This window comes from Hemiscyllium ocellatum, chromosome 39, assembly GCF_020745735.1.
Source record: "Hemiscyllium ocellatum isolate sHemOce1 chromosome 39, sHemOce1.pat.X.cur, whole genome shotgun sequence".
Classification (NCBI taxonomy): domain Eukaryota; kingdom Metazoa; phylum Chordata; class Chondrichthyes; order Orectolobiformes; family Hemiscylliidae; genus Hemiscyllium; species Hemiscyllium ocellatum.
Genome location: NC_083439.1, coordinates 1667275 through 1685719, shown reverse-complemented (window position 1 = coordinate 1685719; position 18445 = coordinate 1667275). Strand labels below are relative to the sequence as shown.

General features: G+C 42.6%; 1 protein-coding gene across 1 annotated transcript; it reads left to right on the top strand.

Annotated features, from left to right (window-relative positions):
* The first annotated feature begins 4723 nt into the window (after positions 1-4723).
* c39h15orf40 (chromosome 39 C15orf40 homolog) lies at positions 4724-18152 on the top strand. The gene is made up of 4 exons (XM_060852999.1): positions 4724-4998; positions 7762-7891; positions 12709-12836; positions 16399-18152. Exons 1-4 carry the CDS (start codon positions 4792-4794, stop codon positions 16489-16491), a joined length of 558 nt encoding a protein of 185 aa, XP_060708982.1. The 5' UTR covers positions 4724-4791; the 3' UTR covers positions 16492-18152.
* Positions 18153-18445: the final 293 nt, after the last annotated feature.

Genomic DNA, 18445 nt, shown 5'->3' with positions numbered 1-18445 from the left:
CAGGTCCAGTGATGTATAAAGTTTAGGTAAGTGTGATGGTCCTGAACAAGCACATGGACCATATGAAAGCTGCAAAGGGTGCAGGAGGTAACATGCCCAGCTCCTCGACTGCCTTTCTGACTGTTCCGGCACCCATAGGTTCTTCCTCTCCATCAAAGGTTGGAAATATCTCAATCTCAGGTGGGCATGGCTGATGCCGCCTCAACATTTTTGCCACCTGAAGAATTCGGAGCGCAAGTGACGAGCTACTATGCATTATACGCTACCCATATCAACAGAATTGGAGGAACCTGACCCAGTGTTAAAATGCCCCAGGAGGAGCTATGGAGCAAAGAACCACCCCAGGTCCTCAGACTCCAAGGGGAAAGGATGTAATGATTGTAACAAGGTTAGCCTCATAGAGTATGGATTCCCTGATTGGGGCTGTTAATCCAGTTCAATCAGGGAGCCCTGGCTGACCGATACAAACAGGAGTGTTTGATTTAGTCCCTGCCCTCCCCTTCACTGTTTGATCACACAGCATCGCCCTTTGATGTGAAGGGCACTGCTTGTCACAGGCCACTCGGGTGTTTTCCTATTTTTCTGGTGGTGGAAATTAAATAAAGATTTGTGCACCTTGTGTCTCTCACTGTGTCTCACACCTGCACACATACACTATGGGTGCTGAGGAAAAAATAAGCACTACCGAAAAAAAAACAGGAGTCTTTTTCCCTTTGATGTGAAGGGCACTGCTTGTCACTGGACCACTTTGGTGTTTTCCCCTTACAAAGGGAAAAAAAAAATAGGAGATTCTCACACAGCATTTAAAAAAAGAAAAAATAAAAAAAAATAAAAAAGAGAAAAAACATACAAACAGGAGTGTTAAATATCCTGTTCCCTCTGAGGGAGCTGGATCAGTATCAAGGACACTCTACGTGTAAATAAAAGATGACTTGGTGACAGGATATCGGCCTCTGGAGTTACTTAAGGAAGTGAATGTTGGTCTTGTGATCAGTTATTATCTAATTGAATTTGGGACTAAGAGGCCCAGGCTCAAGTCCCACTTGTTGCAGAGATGTGTCATAAAGTGTTTGATGGGTTAATTGAAAGTTCCCCATACAAATTGGGAGGGGGAGGGCTGGGCAGGTTGTGCTGTCTTAGTGTTCTTACCTCAGGCCTAGGGGACCTGGGTTGAAGGCCCACTGTTTCAGAAGTATGTGACAGATCTCTGAAAAGGTTGATTAAAGATAATAAAATGAATGGTAGAGCTCAAGGGACTAACTGGCCTCTTATTTCTGTGATTCAGACTTTGTACTCAGAAATTGAGGAAGTATCTTTTAATCATGAGCAGTGTTTGCATTCTCTCTCTTGGCCAGCCTCTAAAGAGATCCTGATGTTAAGGCAGAATTCTGCAGTATTCACCATCCTAGCTTGTGCATTGTTGTCTGTATTTGCATTCTTTGATCTCACTGAGCAATGTTTCCTGGTTGCAGCCACATGGAGTTTGAAGTTTATGTTAAAAGCCACAACCCAAATCAGTAGTGGGACTCGGTACCAAGTGTAAACATCTCATGGAGTGACTGATTATTGTTTCTGGAGATTCAGTGACCTGCCTGGAATTTATTGTTCACTCTTGGCTGTCAAAGCATTAATTGCAAATCAATTTAATTGTATATTTGATTTGTCTGTTTCTTTAGAAGATATCTCAATGATGGAAACAATTCTCAAACTATGTTTCTATATTGCAGTTGTATATGGATTTTATACCTCATTAGTGACATGAGTATCATGTTTTCATGCATATCAAATTAAGAATGGGAGAGTGGTAAATGAAGAACACTTTTGTTTACATCAGGGATGCATCCTGACTTTTTGTACGGCAGTACATTGAACTTTTAAAAATGATTTGTTTGCAAGAAGTTTCCCAGATTGTTTCCAATCAGTCACCCAAAAGCCCTGTTAGACCATAAGACATAGGAGTAGGAGTAGGCATTTCAGCCATTGAGTCTATTTTGCCATTCAGAGAGATTATGGCTAATTTGATCATTCTCAACTCTACTTCCTTGCCTTATCCCCATAACTGTTGATTCTCTTAATGGTTAGAATTCTGTTTATATCAGCCTTGAATATATTTAATGATCCAAACTCAAGAGTTCTCTACAATAAAGAATTCAACAGATTCTCTACCCTCTTGAGAGAAAGAATTCTTTTTATTTCTCTAAGAACCGGGAGGTTCTTTAATCTGAGATTATGCCCTCTGGTCCTACACACCCCCACAATGGAAGTATCCTCTGCAATCTACACTGTCAAGCCTCCAAAATATGTTGTTTGTGATTGTTAGCAAGCCATTTGACCCAAATGCAGGCATCCTGGAAGTATTGTTTGAATGTGTCTGAGCAACAACTCAGAGTTGTTTTGAAATTCTCTTTGTCCCTCATAAATTGTGAAAATATATCTCAGCTTGATTTGTTAACTCACAGACACAAGCCAACTGCACATTGTCAGGCACTTTGAGATAATTGTAGTTCACATTGAGCAAGCACAATGGTTTCTTATTTTTCAGCTTGTAATTATTATAAATCTTACTTTGGAATTGTTACTCCTGTTTATCCATTTATTGTTTAAAAAATCTTTTTGGCAAGTTGTAGTCTATACTGAATGCAGAGGTGTGTTTTTCCATCACTTTCTGTAATTCAAAATTGTTCTAATCAGACCCCTGCACTTACTCTAAATGACCAACATACTGAGCATGAGGACATATATTTTTTAGGATAAGAGCGAGGACTCATCCTTAGGGTAATATTTGTTTAATCATCTTGCTCCTACAGAATGTGATTCTGATTACTAATTTTGAATAAATTCAGAACATCAGTTGCCTTGTTATCTCCCTGTTGGTTTCTTAAGTCTGTTTTTAAATGGTGGTGCAGGACTCATTTGCTACTGTGCCTCTCTACTCAGTTAAAAAAAAATCACCCAACACCAGGTTACAGTCCAATAGGTTTAATTGGAAGCAGTAGCTTTCAGAGCACTGCTCCTTCAACCACCAGATGAAGGAGCAGCGCTCCGAAAACTAGTGCTTCCAATTAAACCTGTTGAACTATAACTTGGTGTTGGGTGATTTTTAACTTTGTACACCTCAGTCCAACACTGGCATCTCCAAATCATCTCTACTCAGTAACCTCCAAATTACCATATTTTCTGAATCATCCCCATTCCTGGTAACATGATCTTTATTTTTTAAATAATGCTGCATTGTCTTCCTACTTTATTATCTACTCTCAGGGCTGTCACCCTTACGATAACCCTCTCATGTTCCCTGTCAACTCATTGTGTGTTTTCCTCAATGAATGAAAAAAGTGCTGCTATTCCTTCTAACAAATAATTGTACCTGCACTTCTGTAGCACTCCCTTTGTCTAGATTATGTGCTCAAGGGGTGGGACTTTAAACTGCAAGATTTCTATCTGGCATTAGGACTGCCAACCGAGTCACTTAAAAACTTAAATTGTCGATCACCAGACATTGTCTATTCAGATGTAAGGGGTGGAATATCAAAACTCTAAACATAAGATACCTGAAATAAATTATTTAAATATCAACCATGAATGTACCAATGCCAAACATCTGTTGATCTTAAAGAATAACAGTGGAGTAGCTGTCTGCCTCCCTTAACTATGAACTCTTTTGCAGATCTCTACCTAACAGTGACATGTTACTTTTGAATCACTCTGACTTCAGTCCAAAAAGTCACCTTTCCCAAGTGTAACTAGGGATGACAATAATTTCTTCTAAATAATTTATTGTCTTACTCACGCACTCATCAACACAATACCATGAGTCTGACTCAGAAATAACAATCAAATCAAAGCCAAATTCACCTTGGCTGTGAATCCCCATACAATGCAAATATTTAGATATTTTCTAATCAACTTTTCAGCAGATGAAACTTGAACCCAGGCCTACTAGCTCTTCGGAAGAGTCACTACATTGAATATTTAATATTTTAAAAAACATTACCTGCAATATTCAAGTCCAGCAGCGTATGTAGAGATAAGCAAAACACAATCAATGTTTCAAGAGTTTGTGAACCATGATCAATAGCTAGAAATTCAAGATGATAATAGTTTATTAACAGAATCAGGAAAATACTCTCCTGATAAGTTATAATGAAGAGTCAAATTAAATGTTAACTCTACTTATTTCCCACAGATGCTGCCAGACCTGCTGAGTTTCTCCAGCAATTTCTGATTTTGTTTCAGATTACAAACACCTGCAGTTCATTTATTTTATACAGAGAGTTAGCCAACTCATTTTCACCCACTCATAGTCCTCATTATCACCTCTCTAGCTTTTCCCCCTCCGGCTTACTATCAATAGTTGTCCCCATTGTTCATCTCTCTCTCCCTGGGCTCAGTTTCCATCTGGCAGCTGACTTCCTTCTCCTTGACATCAAGATAAATACAACTTTTTCCCAGATGTTATCAGTTCTGAGGAAGGGTCAGTGCATTAGAAACTTTAATTCTGATTTATCTCCACAGGTGCTCCTAGATCTGTGAGTTACTCCAGCAATTTCTGGTTTTGTTTCACATTTCAAGCACCTACAGTTCGTTGTTTTATTTATTAATAAATAGTTTAGTGCAGTGGATGAATGCTTTAGAGCTTTTGGGGACATTAATTACCATTTCCTAAAATATACTCCCAAGATGAGGGCAGCGCGCATGCGTAGGTAGTGTGGGCATGCTGGGAGTTTGGGCCTGGTCCTGTTGCCAGGCGACGGCGCTGCAGGATCGTTCGTGGGCTGTTCCCCACGGCTCATGAGAAGGACTTGGCTTCGCTGCGTCTTGATCACCCTGATGGTTCCCGGTGTCCGTGTAGTACCGAGTTTTCAGCGGCTCCCTTGTGTTCGCTCCCCGCCACTGGCCTCATCCCGCCTGGGCCTGGGCCTGGGGCTGGGCCTCAGAGCAGAGTCAGGTGGTTTTAGGCAAAGAAACTTGCCGAAAGTCGTCAGCGAAACCCGAATGGTAATGGGGTGCTCTGGGTTAGGAGGTAGAGTTGTGTTAGGGAGTCCGTGCTGAATAGTTACTCGATGTAGTCAGGTTAACAGCTGTTACTGTTTAAATTTGATGTCAACATGTCACGTTGCTATGACACCCCCTTAACAGTGGGAGCGCTGCGCTGTGAATTGTGTAGACTCTGTAATTTCTCATATAGATTATCCATAATGCGAACTGTCTGTGGTCAGAGTCTGTCTGACAGACTGGAGTACCCTTTCTGAGTTTCCTCGTTGCTTGTCAACATTAGGAAATATGTTGAACAGGGGTCTGGGTTTTGGTCCCAGAGCAAGCCACGTAACCCTTTCTAGTGACCAAACCTGGGGAAATTATGGAGCTGAGTCTCTTGAATGTTGATATTACTGTAATGACATCATTTGAATATGTTTTACCATTGAGTGAATAATCTGCCACTGTACAAGTTAACTTTTCATTAATTTCTGTCTTGCTTATTGTGACATTAAAGTCAACACCTTTTGTTTTGCAATCACCATTTTGCACCCTGAGGCAGTGCTGACACCACATGTCCTCGGACAGAGCACCAAACCTTGGCACCTAAGTACAGTCTGTTATCTCTAACTTGAGCTGAGAGGCTAATATTGTCTCTGCATATGATACTACTACAGATTTTCAATATCAAGAATGTTGTTAGTTTCAATATGCTGGGCAAATGAATTGTATCTCTATCTTCATGAGTGATGTCAGGCTGTTGTTTCTCTTGAATCACATACCTTGTGTGCCTAGATTCTGAACTGTGTGGCCTCAGGAATTTGTCATAAACAATTTGCATTAAGGACAATGTGTCTGTGAGCACAGTCAAAGGGTGTAGGTTTGCTCGCTGAGCTGTAGGTTTGATATCCAGACGTTTCATTACCTGGCTCGGTAACATCATCAGTGGTGACCTCCAAGTGAAGCGAAGCTGTTGTCTCCTGCTTTCTATTTATATCTTTCTCCTGGATGGGGTTTGTGGTGATGTTACTTCCTGTTCACTTTCTGAGGGGTTGATAGATGACATCTAGATCTGGTGTTTGTTTATGGTGTTGTGGTTGGAGTGCCAGGCCTCTAGGAATTCTCTGGCATGCCTTTGCTTAGGCTGTCCCAGGATAGATGTGTTGTCCAAGTCAAAATGGTGGCTTTTTTTTTCATCCGTGTGTAGGGCTACGAGGGAGGGCTAGCCACAAAAAGACACTACCCTCTCTCCCGTAACCCTACACACGGATGAAAAAAGCCACCATTTCGACTTGGACAACACATCTAGCCTGGGACAGGCTAAGCAAAGGCATGCCAGAGAATTCCTAGAGGCCTGGCACTCCAACCACAATGCCATAAACAAGCACATAGATCTAGATGTCATCTATCAACCCCTCAGGAAATGACATCACCACAAACCCCATCCAGGAGAAAGATAAAAATAGAAAACAGGAGACAACAGCTTCACTTCACTTGGAGGTCGCCACTGATGATGTTACCGAGCCAGGTAATGAAATGTCTGGATATCAAACCTACAGCTCAGCGAACAAACCTAAACCCTAAATCTCAACCTGAGCTACAAACCTTGCACAAGCACAGTCAAAACTATATCTTTGACCGAGTGCCCACCTATCCTCCATTTCACTGACCTACATTGGTTCTCCATTCCACAAGATCTCAAATTTTAAATTCGCATCCTCTGGTCCAAATCACTGCAAATCCTCATCCCTAATGCATCTCTGTAACCATTAACCCTGTCAGATTGTTACAACCAGCTAATCCTGGTTGTGTCCCCAAATTTCCATTGCTGCACCACTAGCGGCTATGTCTAAGCCCTAAGCTCTTGAATTCTCTCCCTAAACCAGTCCACGTTTTTACCTCTACCTTTCCTTACAATCTAACTCTGACAAAGTCCTTGCTCTGCTGTCTTAATTTTCCCTTGGGTAGCTCTGTCAATTCAAACCAATAATTGTTCCTGAGCAGTACCTTGTAATGTTTGAGTTATAAAAACTAATTGCCATTTTTAGTATGCCCTAGTCCAATTATCCATAAGCTTCTGATACTGCTTCACCTTCATTTGGCCTTGATTTTCAGTTTTGTCACTGAAGATTAACAAGTAATTTAAACTAGAATTTGACTGTTTAATTGAATGAATAAACTGTTCAATGTGATTCCTGAAACTAGTCAGCATTCCGTGTAAAGGAAACTGATTTACCTTTATTTACTTTCTGGTGACACTAGTTTGAGCTTTCTGCTTGCACTGAGAAGTGATGATGCTCACAAAGTGGGAGTGTTGCTTCAGAACACATGTTTATATAATAGTCAAATCTCCGGAGTACAAGCAGCTTGAGTTACGTGTGCAGCGCCTGTGTCAGAAACTGGTGAATGAGCAGGAGTCAGGAAATCTCTTAATGCAGAATGAAAGAGAATTGGAGGGGGAAGAGAGAAAAGTACTTTCTACATAAACTGGAAGCTGCAGGCTTTGCAGTTGAAACAATTTGTATGTCTCAATTTTAAGAATGTACAATCCCTTTGTCTTCCACTAATAAAAGACTTGGTTTGAGACAGCAAAGCTGGTTTATAATTCGCTCTTATGATGTTTAGCCACTTACGAATATCAAGATTTCAACACGTAATATATGTAATTGAAGTTAACTTTGAAGTCTTATCTCACTGTCCCAAATTGAAAGAACTATGTCATAATTGATCCCTCCACCAGATGGAAGCACACTGTATTTAACAGTTGTCTAAATTTCATCTTAGAATAAGATGACCATGAAGAATTCTGCAAAACCAGCTCAGGCACCTCTGGGACCTGTGAAACTCGATAAAAATGGCTCTGTTTTAGTTGCTATTCACGCTAAACCTGGAGCCAAACAAAATGCCATAACTGGTAAGCAATATGGAATAAAATATTTCAAATACTAGTAGTTCTTCTATAATGTGATGGTTGCAATCCCATGCTATATAAAATCATGCAATAAGAATAGCACAAAGTTTTGGTGATACAGTCACTTTATAGCCATCACACTTTTGAAAAGTTTGCACTTTAGAAACTGCATCCCCTATTTGTCAATCGAGTTATAGCCAATTTGCGTTGATGAAACGCGCATTATACCAGAATGAGCCCGTATTTGCATTAAACATTTCTATCACACATGCACAGAAATGATGAGCAGAGGTATGCTACCTCGTAAGAGTATCCATTTGGATACTTGCAATATAAAATTAGAATTTGCAGAATCCTACTACTATAGAAAAGACCTTGTAACATTTGCCAATACTGTCATGGGCAGGATGTATCAGAGGAATTCCCTAAGTGCGCTCCTTCTTTTTGTATTGCCAAGAGATGAGACACTAATCACTCAAAGCCAACCGACTCTCTTGGACCACACCACTCGAGTTAGCTGGATTGGCTGCTGAAATCTGCCACTTACACTTTGTACTCTTTAACATAAGCTTGGGGTCATTTAAACTTGCATGTTTATTGAGTTACATTAGAACATTACAGTGCAGTACGGGCCCTTTGGCCCTTGATGTTGTGCTGACCTTTTGAAACCAATCTGAAGTCCATCTATCCTACATTATTCCATTTTCATCCATATGTTTATCCAATGACCATTTAAATGCCCTTAAAGTTGGCAAGTCTACTACTGTTGCAGGTAGGGCATTCCGTGCCCCTACTACTCTCTGAATAAAGAAACTACCTCTGATATTTGTCCTACATCTATCACCCATCAATTTAAAGCTATGCACCTTCATGCTAGTCCTCACCATCTCATTGTCCACCCTATCAAATCCTCTGATTATCTTATCTCAAATAAGTGACCTTTCAACATTCTTCTTTCTGATGAATGCAGCTTCAAGTCACTCAGCCTCTCGTCATCAGACTGACTTTCCATATCAGGCAACATCTTAGTAAATCTCCTGTGAACCCTTTCCAAAGCTTCCACATCCATCTTATAATGCGGTGACCAGAACTGTATGCAATATTCCAAGTGAGGCTGCAGCAGAGTTTTGTACAGCTGTAACATGGCCTCAAAACTCTGAAACTCAATCCCTCCACCCTAAAACTAACACACCATAGGCCTTAACAACCCTATCAATCTGGGTGGCAACTTTCAGGGATCTCTGTGCACAGACACCGAGATCTCTCTGTTCATCTACCTGACCAAGGATCTTACCATGAGCTCAGCACTCTTGACTCCTGTTGCTCCTTCCATAGTGAATCACTTCACGCTTTTCTGCATTAAACTCTATTTTGCTACCTCTCAGCCCAGCTCTGCAGCTTATCTATGTTCTTCTGTAACCTGCAACATCCTTCCACACTGTCCACAACTCCACTGACCTTAGTGTCACCTGCAAATTTACTAACCCATCCTTCTACGACCTCATCCAGGTCATTTATAAAAATGACAAACAGCAGTGGCCCCAAAACAGACCCTTGTACACCACTAGTAACTGAACACCAGGATGAGCATATCCCATTGACAACTACCGTCTTTCTTCTTTCACCTAGCCAATTTCTGATCCAAACTGCCGTATCACTCTCAATCTCATGCCTCCGTATTTTCTGCAATAGGCCTACCATGGAGAAACTTACCAAACACCTTACTGAAATCCATATGCAGCACATCAACTGCTTTACCCTCATCCACCTGTTTGGTCACTTTCTCAAAGAACTCAATATGGCTAGTGAGGCACAACCTACCCTTCTCAAAACTGTGTTGACTATTCCTAATCAACTTATTTCTTTTTCAATGATTATAAATCCTATCTCTTATAACCCTTTCCAACACTTTACCAACAACCAAAATAAGGCTCACTGGTCTATAATTACCAGGGTTGTCTCTACTCCTCTTCTTGAACAAGAGGACAATATTTGTTATCCTCCAGTCTTCTGGCACTATTCCTGTAGCCATTGACGACATAAAGATCAAAGCCAAAGGTTCTGCAGTCTCCTCCCTAGTTTCCCAGAGAATCCTAGGATATATCCCATCTGGCCCAGGGGAATTATCAGTTTTCACACTATCTAGAACTGTTAACACCACGTCGTTATGAACCTCAATCTTGTCTAGTCTAGTAGCCTGTGCCTCCATATTCTCCTCGACAACATTGTCTTTTTCCAGTGTGAATACTGACTAAAAGTATTAATTTAGTGCTTTTATGCCCTCTGACTCCATGCATAACTTCCCATTACAGTCCTTGATTTAGCCCTAATCTTACTCTAGTCATTCTTTTATTCCTGACATACTTATAGAAAGCTTTAGGGTTTTCCGTGATCCCACCTGCCAACGACTTCTCATGTTTTCTCCTGGCTCTTAGCTCTTTCTTTAGGTATTTCCTAGCTAACTTATAACTCTCAAACGCCTTAACTGAGCCTTAACATCTCGCCCTCACATAAGCCGCCTCCTTCCTCTTGTCAAAAGATTCAATTTCTTTAAACCACCGCTCCTTTGTTTAACCACTACCTGCCTGCCTGACAGGTACATATTTATCAAGTACACGAAGTAGCTATTCCTTGAACAAGCTCCACATTCCAATTGTGCCCATCCCTTGCAGTTTCTTTCCCATCCTATGCATCCTAAATCTTGCCTAATTGCATCATAATTGCCTTTCCCCTGAGCTATAACTCTTGCCCTATGGTATGTACCTATCCCTTTCCAATACTAAAGTGAACATAACCAAATTGTGGTCACTATCATCAAAGTGCTCACTTACCTCTAAATCTAACACCTGGCTGGGTTCATTACCCAGTACTAAATCCAATGTGGCCTCTCCCCTTGTAGGCCTGTCCACATATTGTGTCAGGAAATCCTCCTGCACACATTGGACAAAAACTGACTCCTCTAAAGTACTTGAACTATAGTATTTCCAGTCATTACTTGGAAAGTTAAAGTCCTCCATAACAATTACCCTGTTACTTTTGCTTCTATCCAGAATCCTCTTTGCTATCCTTTCCTCTACATCTCTGAAACTATTTGTAGGCCTATAGAAAACTCCCAACAGGGTGACCTCTCCGTTCCTGTTTCTAACCTCAGCCCATACTACCTCAGTAGCTGAGTCCTGAAGCATCCTTTCCACCACTGTAATACTGTCCTTGACTAACAATGCCACACCTCCCCTCTTTTAGCACCTTTCTATTCTTATTGAAACATCTAAACCCTGGAACCTGCAACAACCATTCCTGTCCCTGCTCTATCTATGTATCTGAAATGGTCACAACATTGAAGTCCCTGGTATCAACCCATGCAGCAAGTTCACCCACCCTATTCTGGATGCTCCTGGCATTGAAGTAGACACCTTCCTGCTTGCCAGTGCACTCTTGCAACCTTGAAACCTTATTTCTGACATTGCCACCCTCAACCTCCTGGACACGAGCTACAATTTAGGTTCCATCCCTCTGCTGAATTAGTTTAAACCCTCCTGAACAGCATTAGCAAATTTCTCCCTTCAGGATATTGGTTCAAGTGTAAACCATCCTGCTTGTAAAAGTCCCACCTACCCCAGAGTGAGTCCCAATTATCCAGGTATCTGAATCTCTCTCTCCTGCACCATCCCTGTAGCCATGTGTTCAACTCCTCTTTCTTGCGCTCTCTCTATTCCTGGCCTCACTAGCACGTGGCACAGGTAACAAACCAGAGATAAAACTCTTTTTGTTCTAGCTCTAAGGTTCCACCCTAGTTCCCTGAATTTATGCCTTAAGTCCCCATTCCTTTTCCTACCTATGTTAGTGGTGCCTATGTGGACTACAATTTGGGGCTGCTCCCACTCCCCCTTCAAGGATCCCAAAAACATAACCTGAGACATCACAAACTCTGGCACCTGGGAGGCTGCACACCAATATAGAGTCTGTCTTGTTCCCACAGAACCTTCTACCTGTCCCCCTAACTCTGGAGTCCCCAATGACTAATGCTCTGCTCCTCTTCCCCCTCCCCTTCTGAGCAATAGGAACAGACTGTGTGCCAGAGACCTGTACCCCATGGCCTACCCCTGGTAAGTTATACACCCCAACAGTATACTTGTTATCTGCCAGTTCCCTTTCCGTCCACTGACAATACCCCATCTTTTACCTGAGATATGACTAACTCACTGCAACTCAGCATCCCCCTCCATCTCCCGAATGATCCAAAGTTCATCCAACTCCAGTTCCCTAACGTGGTTTTTGAGGAGCTGGAGTTGGGTGCACTTCCAGCAGAGGAAGCCAGCTGGGACTCTAGTGGTGACCCTTACCACCCATATTCCGCATTCAACTGCCGTAACCTCCATTCCCACTATTCTAAATTCCCAAAGAGACTATTGGAAAATAAAAAAGAACTTGTTACCTTACCAATCTGGCTCACAGACCTTTTTTTTGATTGGAAGATGGGTGAGAGACACTATCTAAGTAGTGTTTTGGGTAAAGCAGTCGCCCAAATGTATTATCTCACTTACTCAGCAGTCCCATGTCCATTCCTGTTCAGAATGCACTCTGCCTATTCATGAGATAAGTTTTTATATAATTTTAAATTTAAATTCCCAGCAGGCCCCTTGTCCTCTCTGTCATTCCTCCCACTGTTGCTGCTACTGGAAGAATGAAGCGCATTGTTGTGGTTTGTGCCCTTGTTGGAAAGTATTAATTTTATAGCTCTGCAGTATTTCCCTGATACTTGTTTGTTGACAAATAATACCAGTGATGGTGTTTTTTTTAATGAACCTTGTGGTTTATAGATGTGTCAGAAGAAGCTGTGGGTGTGGCCATCGCAGCCCCCCCATCTGATGGCGAGGCCAATGTGGAACTAGTGTGCTATCTGGCCAAAGTGCTGGCACTAAAGAAAAGTGAAGTCATCCTGGAGAAGGTATGTTGTCAGCTTAGAAACAGTTTATTCCCAGGCTCTGCTGAGGAGGCTCACTACATACATATGTTAGAATTAGGAGTAGGAAGTCCACTTTTGGCCCTTGCAACATGTTTCACTATTCAATTGGTTATGGCTCAAATCTACATTCGCACTTGTCCTGATAACCTTTGCAACTCTTTGACTAATTACAATAAGAGTTTCTTGTGATTTAACCAGCATCTAACCCCCTCCTCTTATTGCTAACTATCACCTCAATTTACTTCTCCTTCTTGGAGTTTGCGATTGTGGGGTTCTCTTTGGTTACTTAGATTAGATTAGATTCCCTACAGTGTTGAAACAGGCCCTTCGGCCCACCCAGCCCACACCGACCCTCTGAAGAGTAACCCACCCAGACCCATTTCCCTCTGACTAATGCACGTAACACTATGGGCAATTTAGCATGGCCAATTCACCTAACCTGCACATCTTTGTGATTGTGGGAGGAAACCCACGCAGACATGGGGAGAATGTGCAAAATCCTGTTGTGCAGAATTTCATGGTATTACACTGTGTAGTGCATTGTGCTGTCTCTTTCAAAGTAAATTTAATTGGATACACTATGGTTATTGCGTGATCCTTGTATTCGAAAAAATTGTTATCAGACGCACTTTTTTATTCCCTCATCTTGCGGCCTTCCCATTTCACAAAATTCCTCTGAATAGGAAACTGGGCAAGTGAACCAGTTCTAGGTCATTACTGCTGGTAAAAACAGATTGTTTAAAATTAATGGTACCTTCTTCAATAAATTTTTGACATAGTGGTAATCTCACTGGACGAGTAAACCAGAAACTCAATTTTAACCTCTGGGGATATGGACTCAAATTTCATCATGGCAACTCGTGGAATTTAAGTTCAATCAGTAAATCTGGAATGTGAATGTTAGTACCAGTGATGGTGCTGAAAATGTGTTGCTGGAAAAGCGCAGCAGGTCATGCAGCATCCAAGGAACAGGAAATTTGACGTTTCGGGCATAAGCCCTTCTTCAGGAATGAGGAAAGTGTGTCCAGCAGGCTAAGATAAAAGGTAGGGAGGAGGGACTTGGGGGAGGGGGCGGTGGAGATGCGATAGGTGGAAGGAGGTCAAAGTGAGGGTGATAGGGCGGAGTGGGATGGGGGCGGAGAGGTCAGGAAGAAGATTGCAGGTTAGGAAGGCGGTGCTGAGTTCGAGGGATTCGACTGAGACAAGGTGGGGGGAGGGGAAATGAGGAAACTGGAGAAATCTGAGTTCATCCCTTGTGGTTGGAGGGTTCCCAGGCGGAAGATGAGGCGCTCTTCCTCCAACTGTCATGTTGTTATGGTCTGGTGATGGAGGAGTCCAAGAACCTGCATGTCCTTGGTGGAGTGGGAGGGGGAGTTAAAGTGTTGAGCCACGGGGTGGTTGGTTCGGGTGTCCCAGAGGTGTTCTCTGAAATGTTCCGCAAGTAGGCGGCCTGTCTCCCCAATATAGAGGAGGCCACATCGGGTGCAGTGGATGCAATAGGTGATGTGTGTGGAGGTGCAGGTGAATTTGTGATGGATATGGAAGGATCCCTTGGGGCCTTGGAGAGAAGTAAGAGAGGAGGTGTGGGCGCAAGTTTTACATTTCCTGTGGTTGCAGGGGAAGGTGCCGGGAGTGGAGGTTGGGTTGGTGGGGGGTGTGGACCTGACGAGGGAGTCACGGAGGGAGTGGTCTTTTCGGAACGCTGATAGGGGAGGGGAGGGAAATATATCCCTGGTGATGGGGTCCGTTTGGAGGTGGCGAGTGATGGCGGATGATACGCTGTATATGGAGGTTGGTGGGGTGGTAGGTGAGAACCAGTGGGGTTCTGTCCTGGTGGCGGTTGGAGGGGTGGGGCTCAAGGGTGGAGGAGCGGGAAGTGGAGGAGATGCGATTGAGGGCATCGTCGATCACGTCTGGGGGGAATCTGTGGTCTTTGAAGAAGGAGGCCATCTGGGCTGTACGGTGTTGGAACTGGTCCTCCTGGGAGCAGATGCAGCGGAGACGAAGGAATTGGGAATATGGGATGGCGTTTTTACAGGGGGCAGGGTGGGAGGAGGTGTAGTCTAGGTAGCTGTGGGAGTCAGTCTGTTTATAGTAGATGTCCGTGTTGATTCGGTCGCCCGAGATAGAAATGGAAAGGTCTAGGAAGGGGAGGGAGGAGTCTGAGACAGTCCAGGTGAATTTGAGGTCGGGGTGGAAGGTGTTGGTAAAGTGGATGAACTGTTCAACCTCCTCATGGGAGCACGAGGCAGCGCCGATACAGTCATCGATGTAGCGGAGGAAAAGGTGGGGATGTGGTGCCAGTGTAGTTGTGGAAGATGGACTGTTCCACATATCCTACGAAGAGGCAGGCATAGCTGGGGCCCATGCGGGTACCCATGGCAACTCCTTTAGTTTGGAGGAAGTGGGAGGATTGGAAAGAGAAGTTGTTCAGGGTGAGGACCAGTTCAGTCAGTCGAAGGAGGGTGTCAGTGGAAGGGTACTGGTTGGTATGGCGGGAAAGGAAGAGGCGGAGGGCTTTGAGTCCTTCGTGATGGGGGATGGAAGTGTACAGGGACTGGATCCCTCCTATCAGTGATGGTGACCATGAAACTATTTTTGTTGTAATACCACATCTGGTTCAGTAATGTCCTTTTCAGGGAATGAAATCTCCATCCTTACCTGATCTGGCCTACAAGTGTCTCCTGACCTACTGTAATGTGGTTGACTCTTAATTACCCTGTCAAATAATCAAGCAAGTCACTCATCTCCAAGGTAATCAAGGATCTCCAACAAATTCTGGCCTTTTTAGTGAGGAAGGAATAAAAGAAGTCTGAGGGGAGAGAAGTACATGTGATGTCAGCAACTGGAGAAAGTTTGTTCCTTTTCCTACAAAAGCTGCTGAGCACTCCTTGATGTCTGAATTCCCCGTAATGAGGCTGATTTTGGGCACTTAGCAGTATAGAACGATACAAGAAAGGAGGCCTCTATCCCATCAAGCTCCACCAGCTCTTTGGAGAACCTATCCAATTAATCTCGCACCCCTGCTCTTTCCTCATAGCCCTGAGATTTTTTTCCTTTCAAGTATTATGCAGTTTCTATTTGAATGTTCTGATCAAATGTGTTTCCATCACTTTTTTCAGGAAATGCTTCCCAAATCATCCACTTATGAAAGAGTAGTGGTTGAGGGAGAATGTCCTTTTACCACGGTGTGTTTTGGCATTGACATGCATGCTTTCACCTAGTGATCTTATGCCCTGATGTCATGATTGCTGAGAGTGTTCACCTGTCTGTCCAGATGGACACACTGTATATGTCCAGCCTTCATACAGATTCATAGTCGCCACTTGGTTGCAAGGAGTTGGGTGAGAATGGCTAAATGTGACCTTGGGTTGATCAACTTTTCTTAATCTTTGACTGTTGACCTTGGTACTTTGCAATTTCTTCCTATATTCTCCTGAGCTGCATGGTTAAACAGTTTAAAATTCAATGTTGACTGTGGTGTCTTACATTTCTTTCTGCACAAAACTATTTCCAGACTGCTAATCTTTTTGAAGGGTTGCAGATCACGTCAGAAAGTAGTGAAGATTCTGGCCTTATTGACCCCAGAGGAAGTGCAAGAAAGACTCAGGACTGCAGTTACTACAAGCTAGTGTAAGAAGCAGGACCTTGAAGCAGAGGAGCAACCTGGATAATGATTTCAGAACCAGACAATTAAATGAAAACTTTGCTGTCTAAAGAAAATGTGTCTGAGATATGTGCTCAATTTATCTCATCAGAAGTTTCATCCGATGAATCTTGGCTAACTCTGATGCTAACCATCAAATCCAGGTGTGAACAATTCCAGGTATAGCTGATTGTTTGTTTGTTTTATTTTAATTTATGAATTTGGAACTATTTGGTTATTTAACTGCTCATGACTGTGCATTAATTCTTGCATTGCTCAGGATTACTTGTGTGGGAACTCATGTGCACAGACTTCAATTCTTCTTAATTAAAAATCATTGTTCATGATGGGGTTAATGATAGTTCATGTTCCAGATTGGTTAATATTTCAATGACCCCATCTGTGTGATTCACTGGTTCAGCTGTGTGATGGAAAATGCCATGACAGTACAGTCAGAGCAGGAAGTTCTCAGCCAGCTCTCCCAACAGATGATTAACAGTGTGGTGATCACATTGACATCCATGTGACACTGGCTGCAGAGTGGCTCTGGTTTGTGCCCTCATAGCAAGTTAGTGCTCTTCAGTCATCTGAAAGGTGACATTCACTGTATAATTTCAAGTATTTTCCTCTGTGAACGTTGATGTGTTTGGGAACTGAGTAGACCAGCTGGTTAGAGAACAAAACTAAAATCGTTGGAAGAATGCTGAGCCTCAGGCAGCCGTGCACGTTAAATTAATCAAGAATTTGGCTCAATTAGAAGTGGTTGCAATTGCAGAAATATCTTGGGTTATTGAAATTCATTTACTGCTATCATAATCTGGTGACTATGAACATAATTATATTTTAGGAAATGGTAGTTTTCATGAAATGTTTCACGAAGCAGTGTTAGTCATTGGTAAGCATTAGATTTTACAGTATTGCCTTTTGAAATGCTGAAGAGTGTACTTTTCAGATCAGAGCCTGTCTGAGTGACTTTGTCTGATTGCAAGCTGAACAATCATGGAATGGTGGTTTTGCACATGGCTGTGCACACACCTGTTCTCCTGTTCTGAGATTTATTGTTTATGTAGGGTCATCTAGTAGTTTTGTTTCTCCTTTCAATTTTTATTTACTGTGCCACTGAGTTTTTTGTTTAGTCATCACGGCAGACTTCAATTTCTTCAGTGCAAAGTTTTAAAAACGTGTGCCTGTTTATTTTTGGAATTTCATGTTCACAGAATCCTTACAGTGTGAAAAAGAGGCCATTCAGCCCATTAATTAGTCTTCACTTTAAGAATATTGTGACACAATGGAAGGGTTTGGAAGCTGATTTAACTGTAGGGCATGAATGTTCCCTCCATGGCCATGATTAACTGATGTGGTTTTACAGAATGATGTTCAGAAAAATCTGTATCATCAATTATTTCAGCTGTTAAGAGATGTAATGCTGTAGCCTGATTTGCTGCATTTTCTGGCAGCAGCTGCAGAGGGTGCCAGAGTCCAGGAGAGGCAATGAAGAGCAGTGACTGTGTGAAGCAACATGAGATTCATGATGTCTCCAAACAACCGCGGGCAAAGGTGCCCTCGGTCAGTGACCGAGATAACAGATGAGCTTCTTAATCTTCACTGTAATGTGTGCCAAAATGGAAATAAATTACTTTTGTTTGAACTACCCTTTGTGATGTAAGGAGTGTGTCCTATGTTTGACTAGCCAGAGCCTTGTGATCTCTGCAGATGGAGCATTTCCTGAACACCTCAAACTTTCTCTTTTCAAGCCAGGTAATCATGCTGGGCTCTGCTGTCAGGGCAAAGATTCATTTAAGGGGAAGCTAACCAGGCACGAAGGAAAAAGGATGGAAAGATGCTTGTGTGTGTCATAAACACTAACATGGAGCAGTTGGTGGAACGGTCTGTGCAATCTAATGGTGCTGTTGTGCCAGAGTTAACAGGCTGCAGCTCCAGTTAA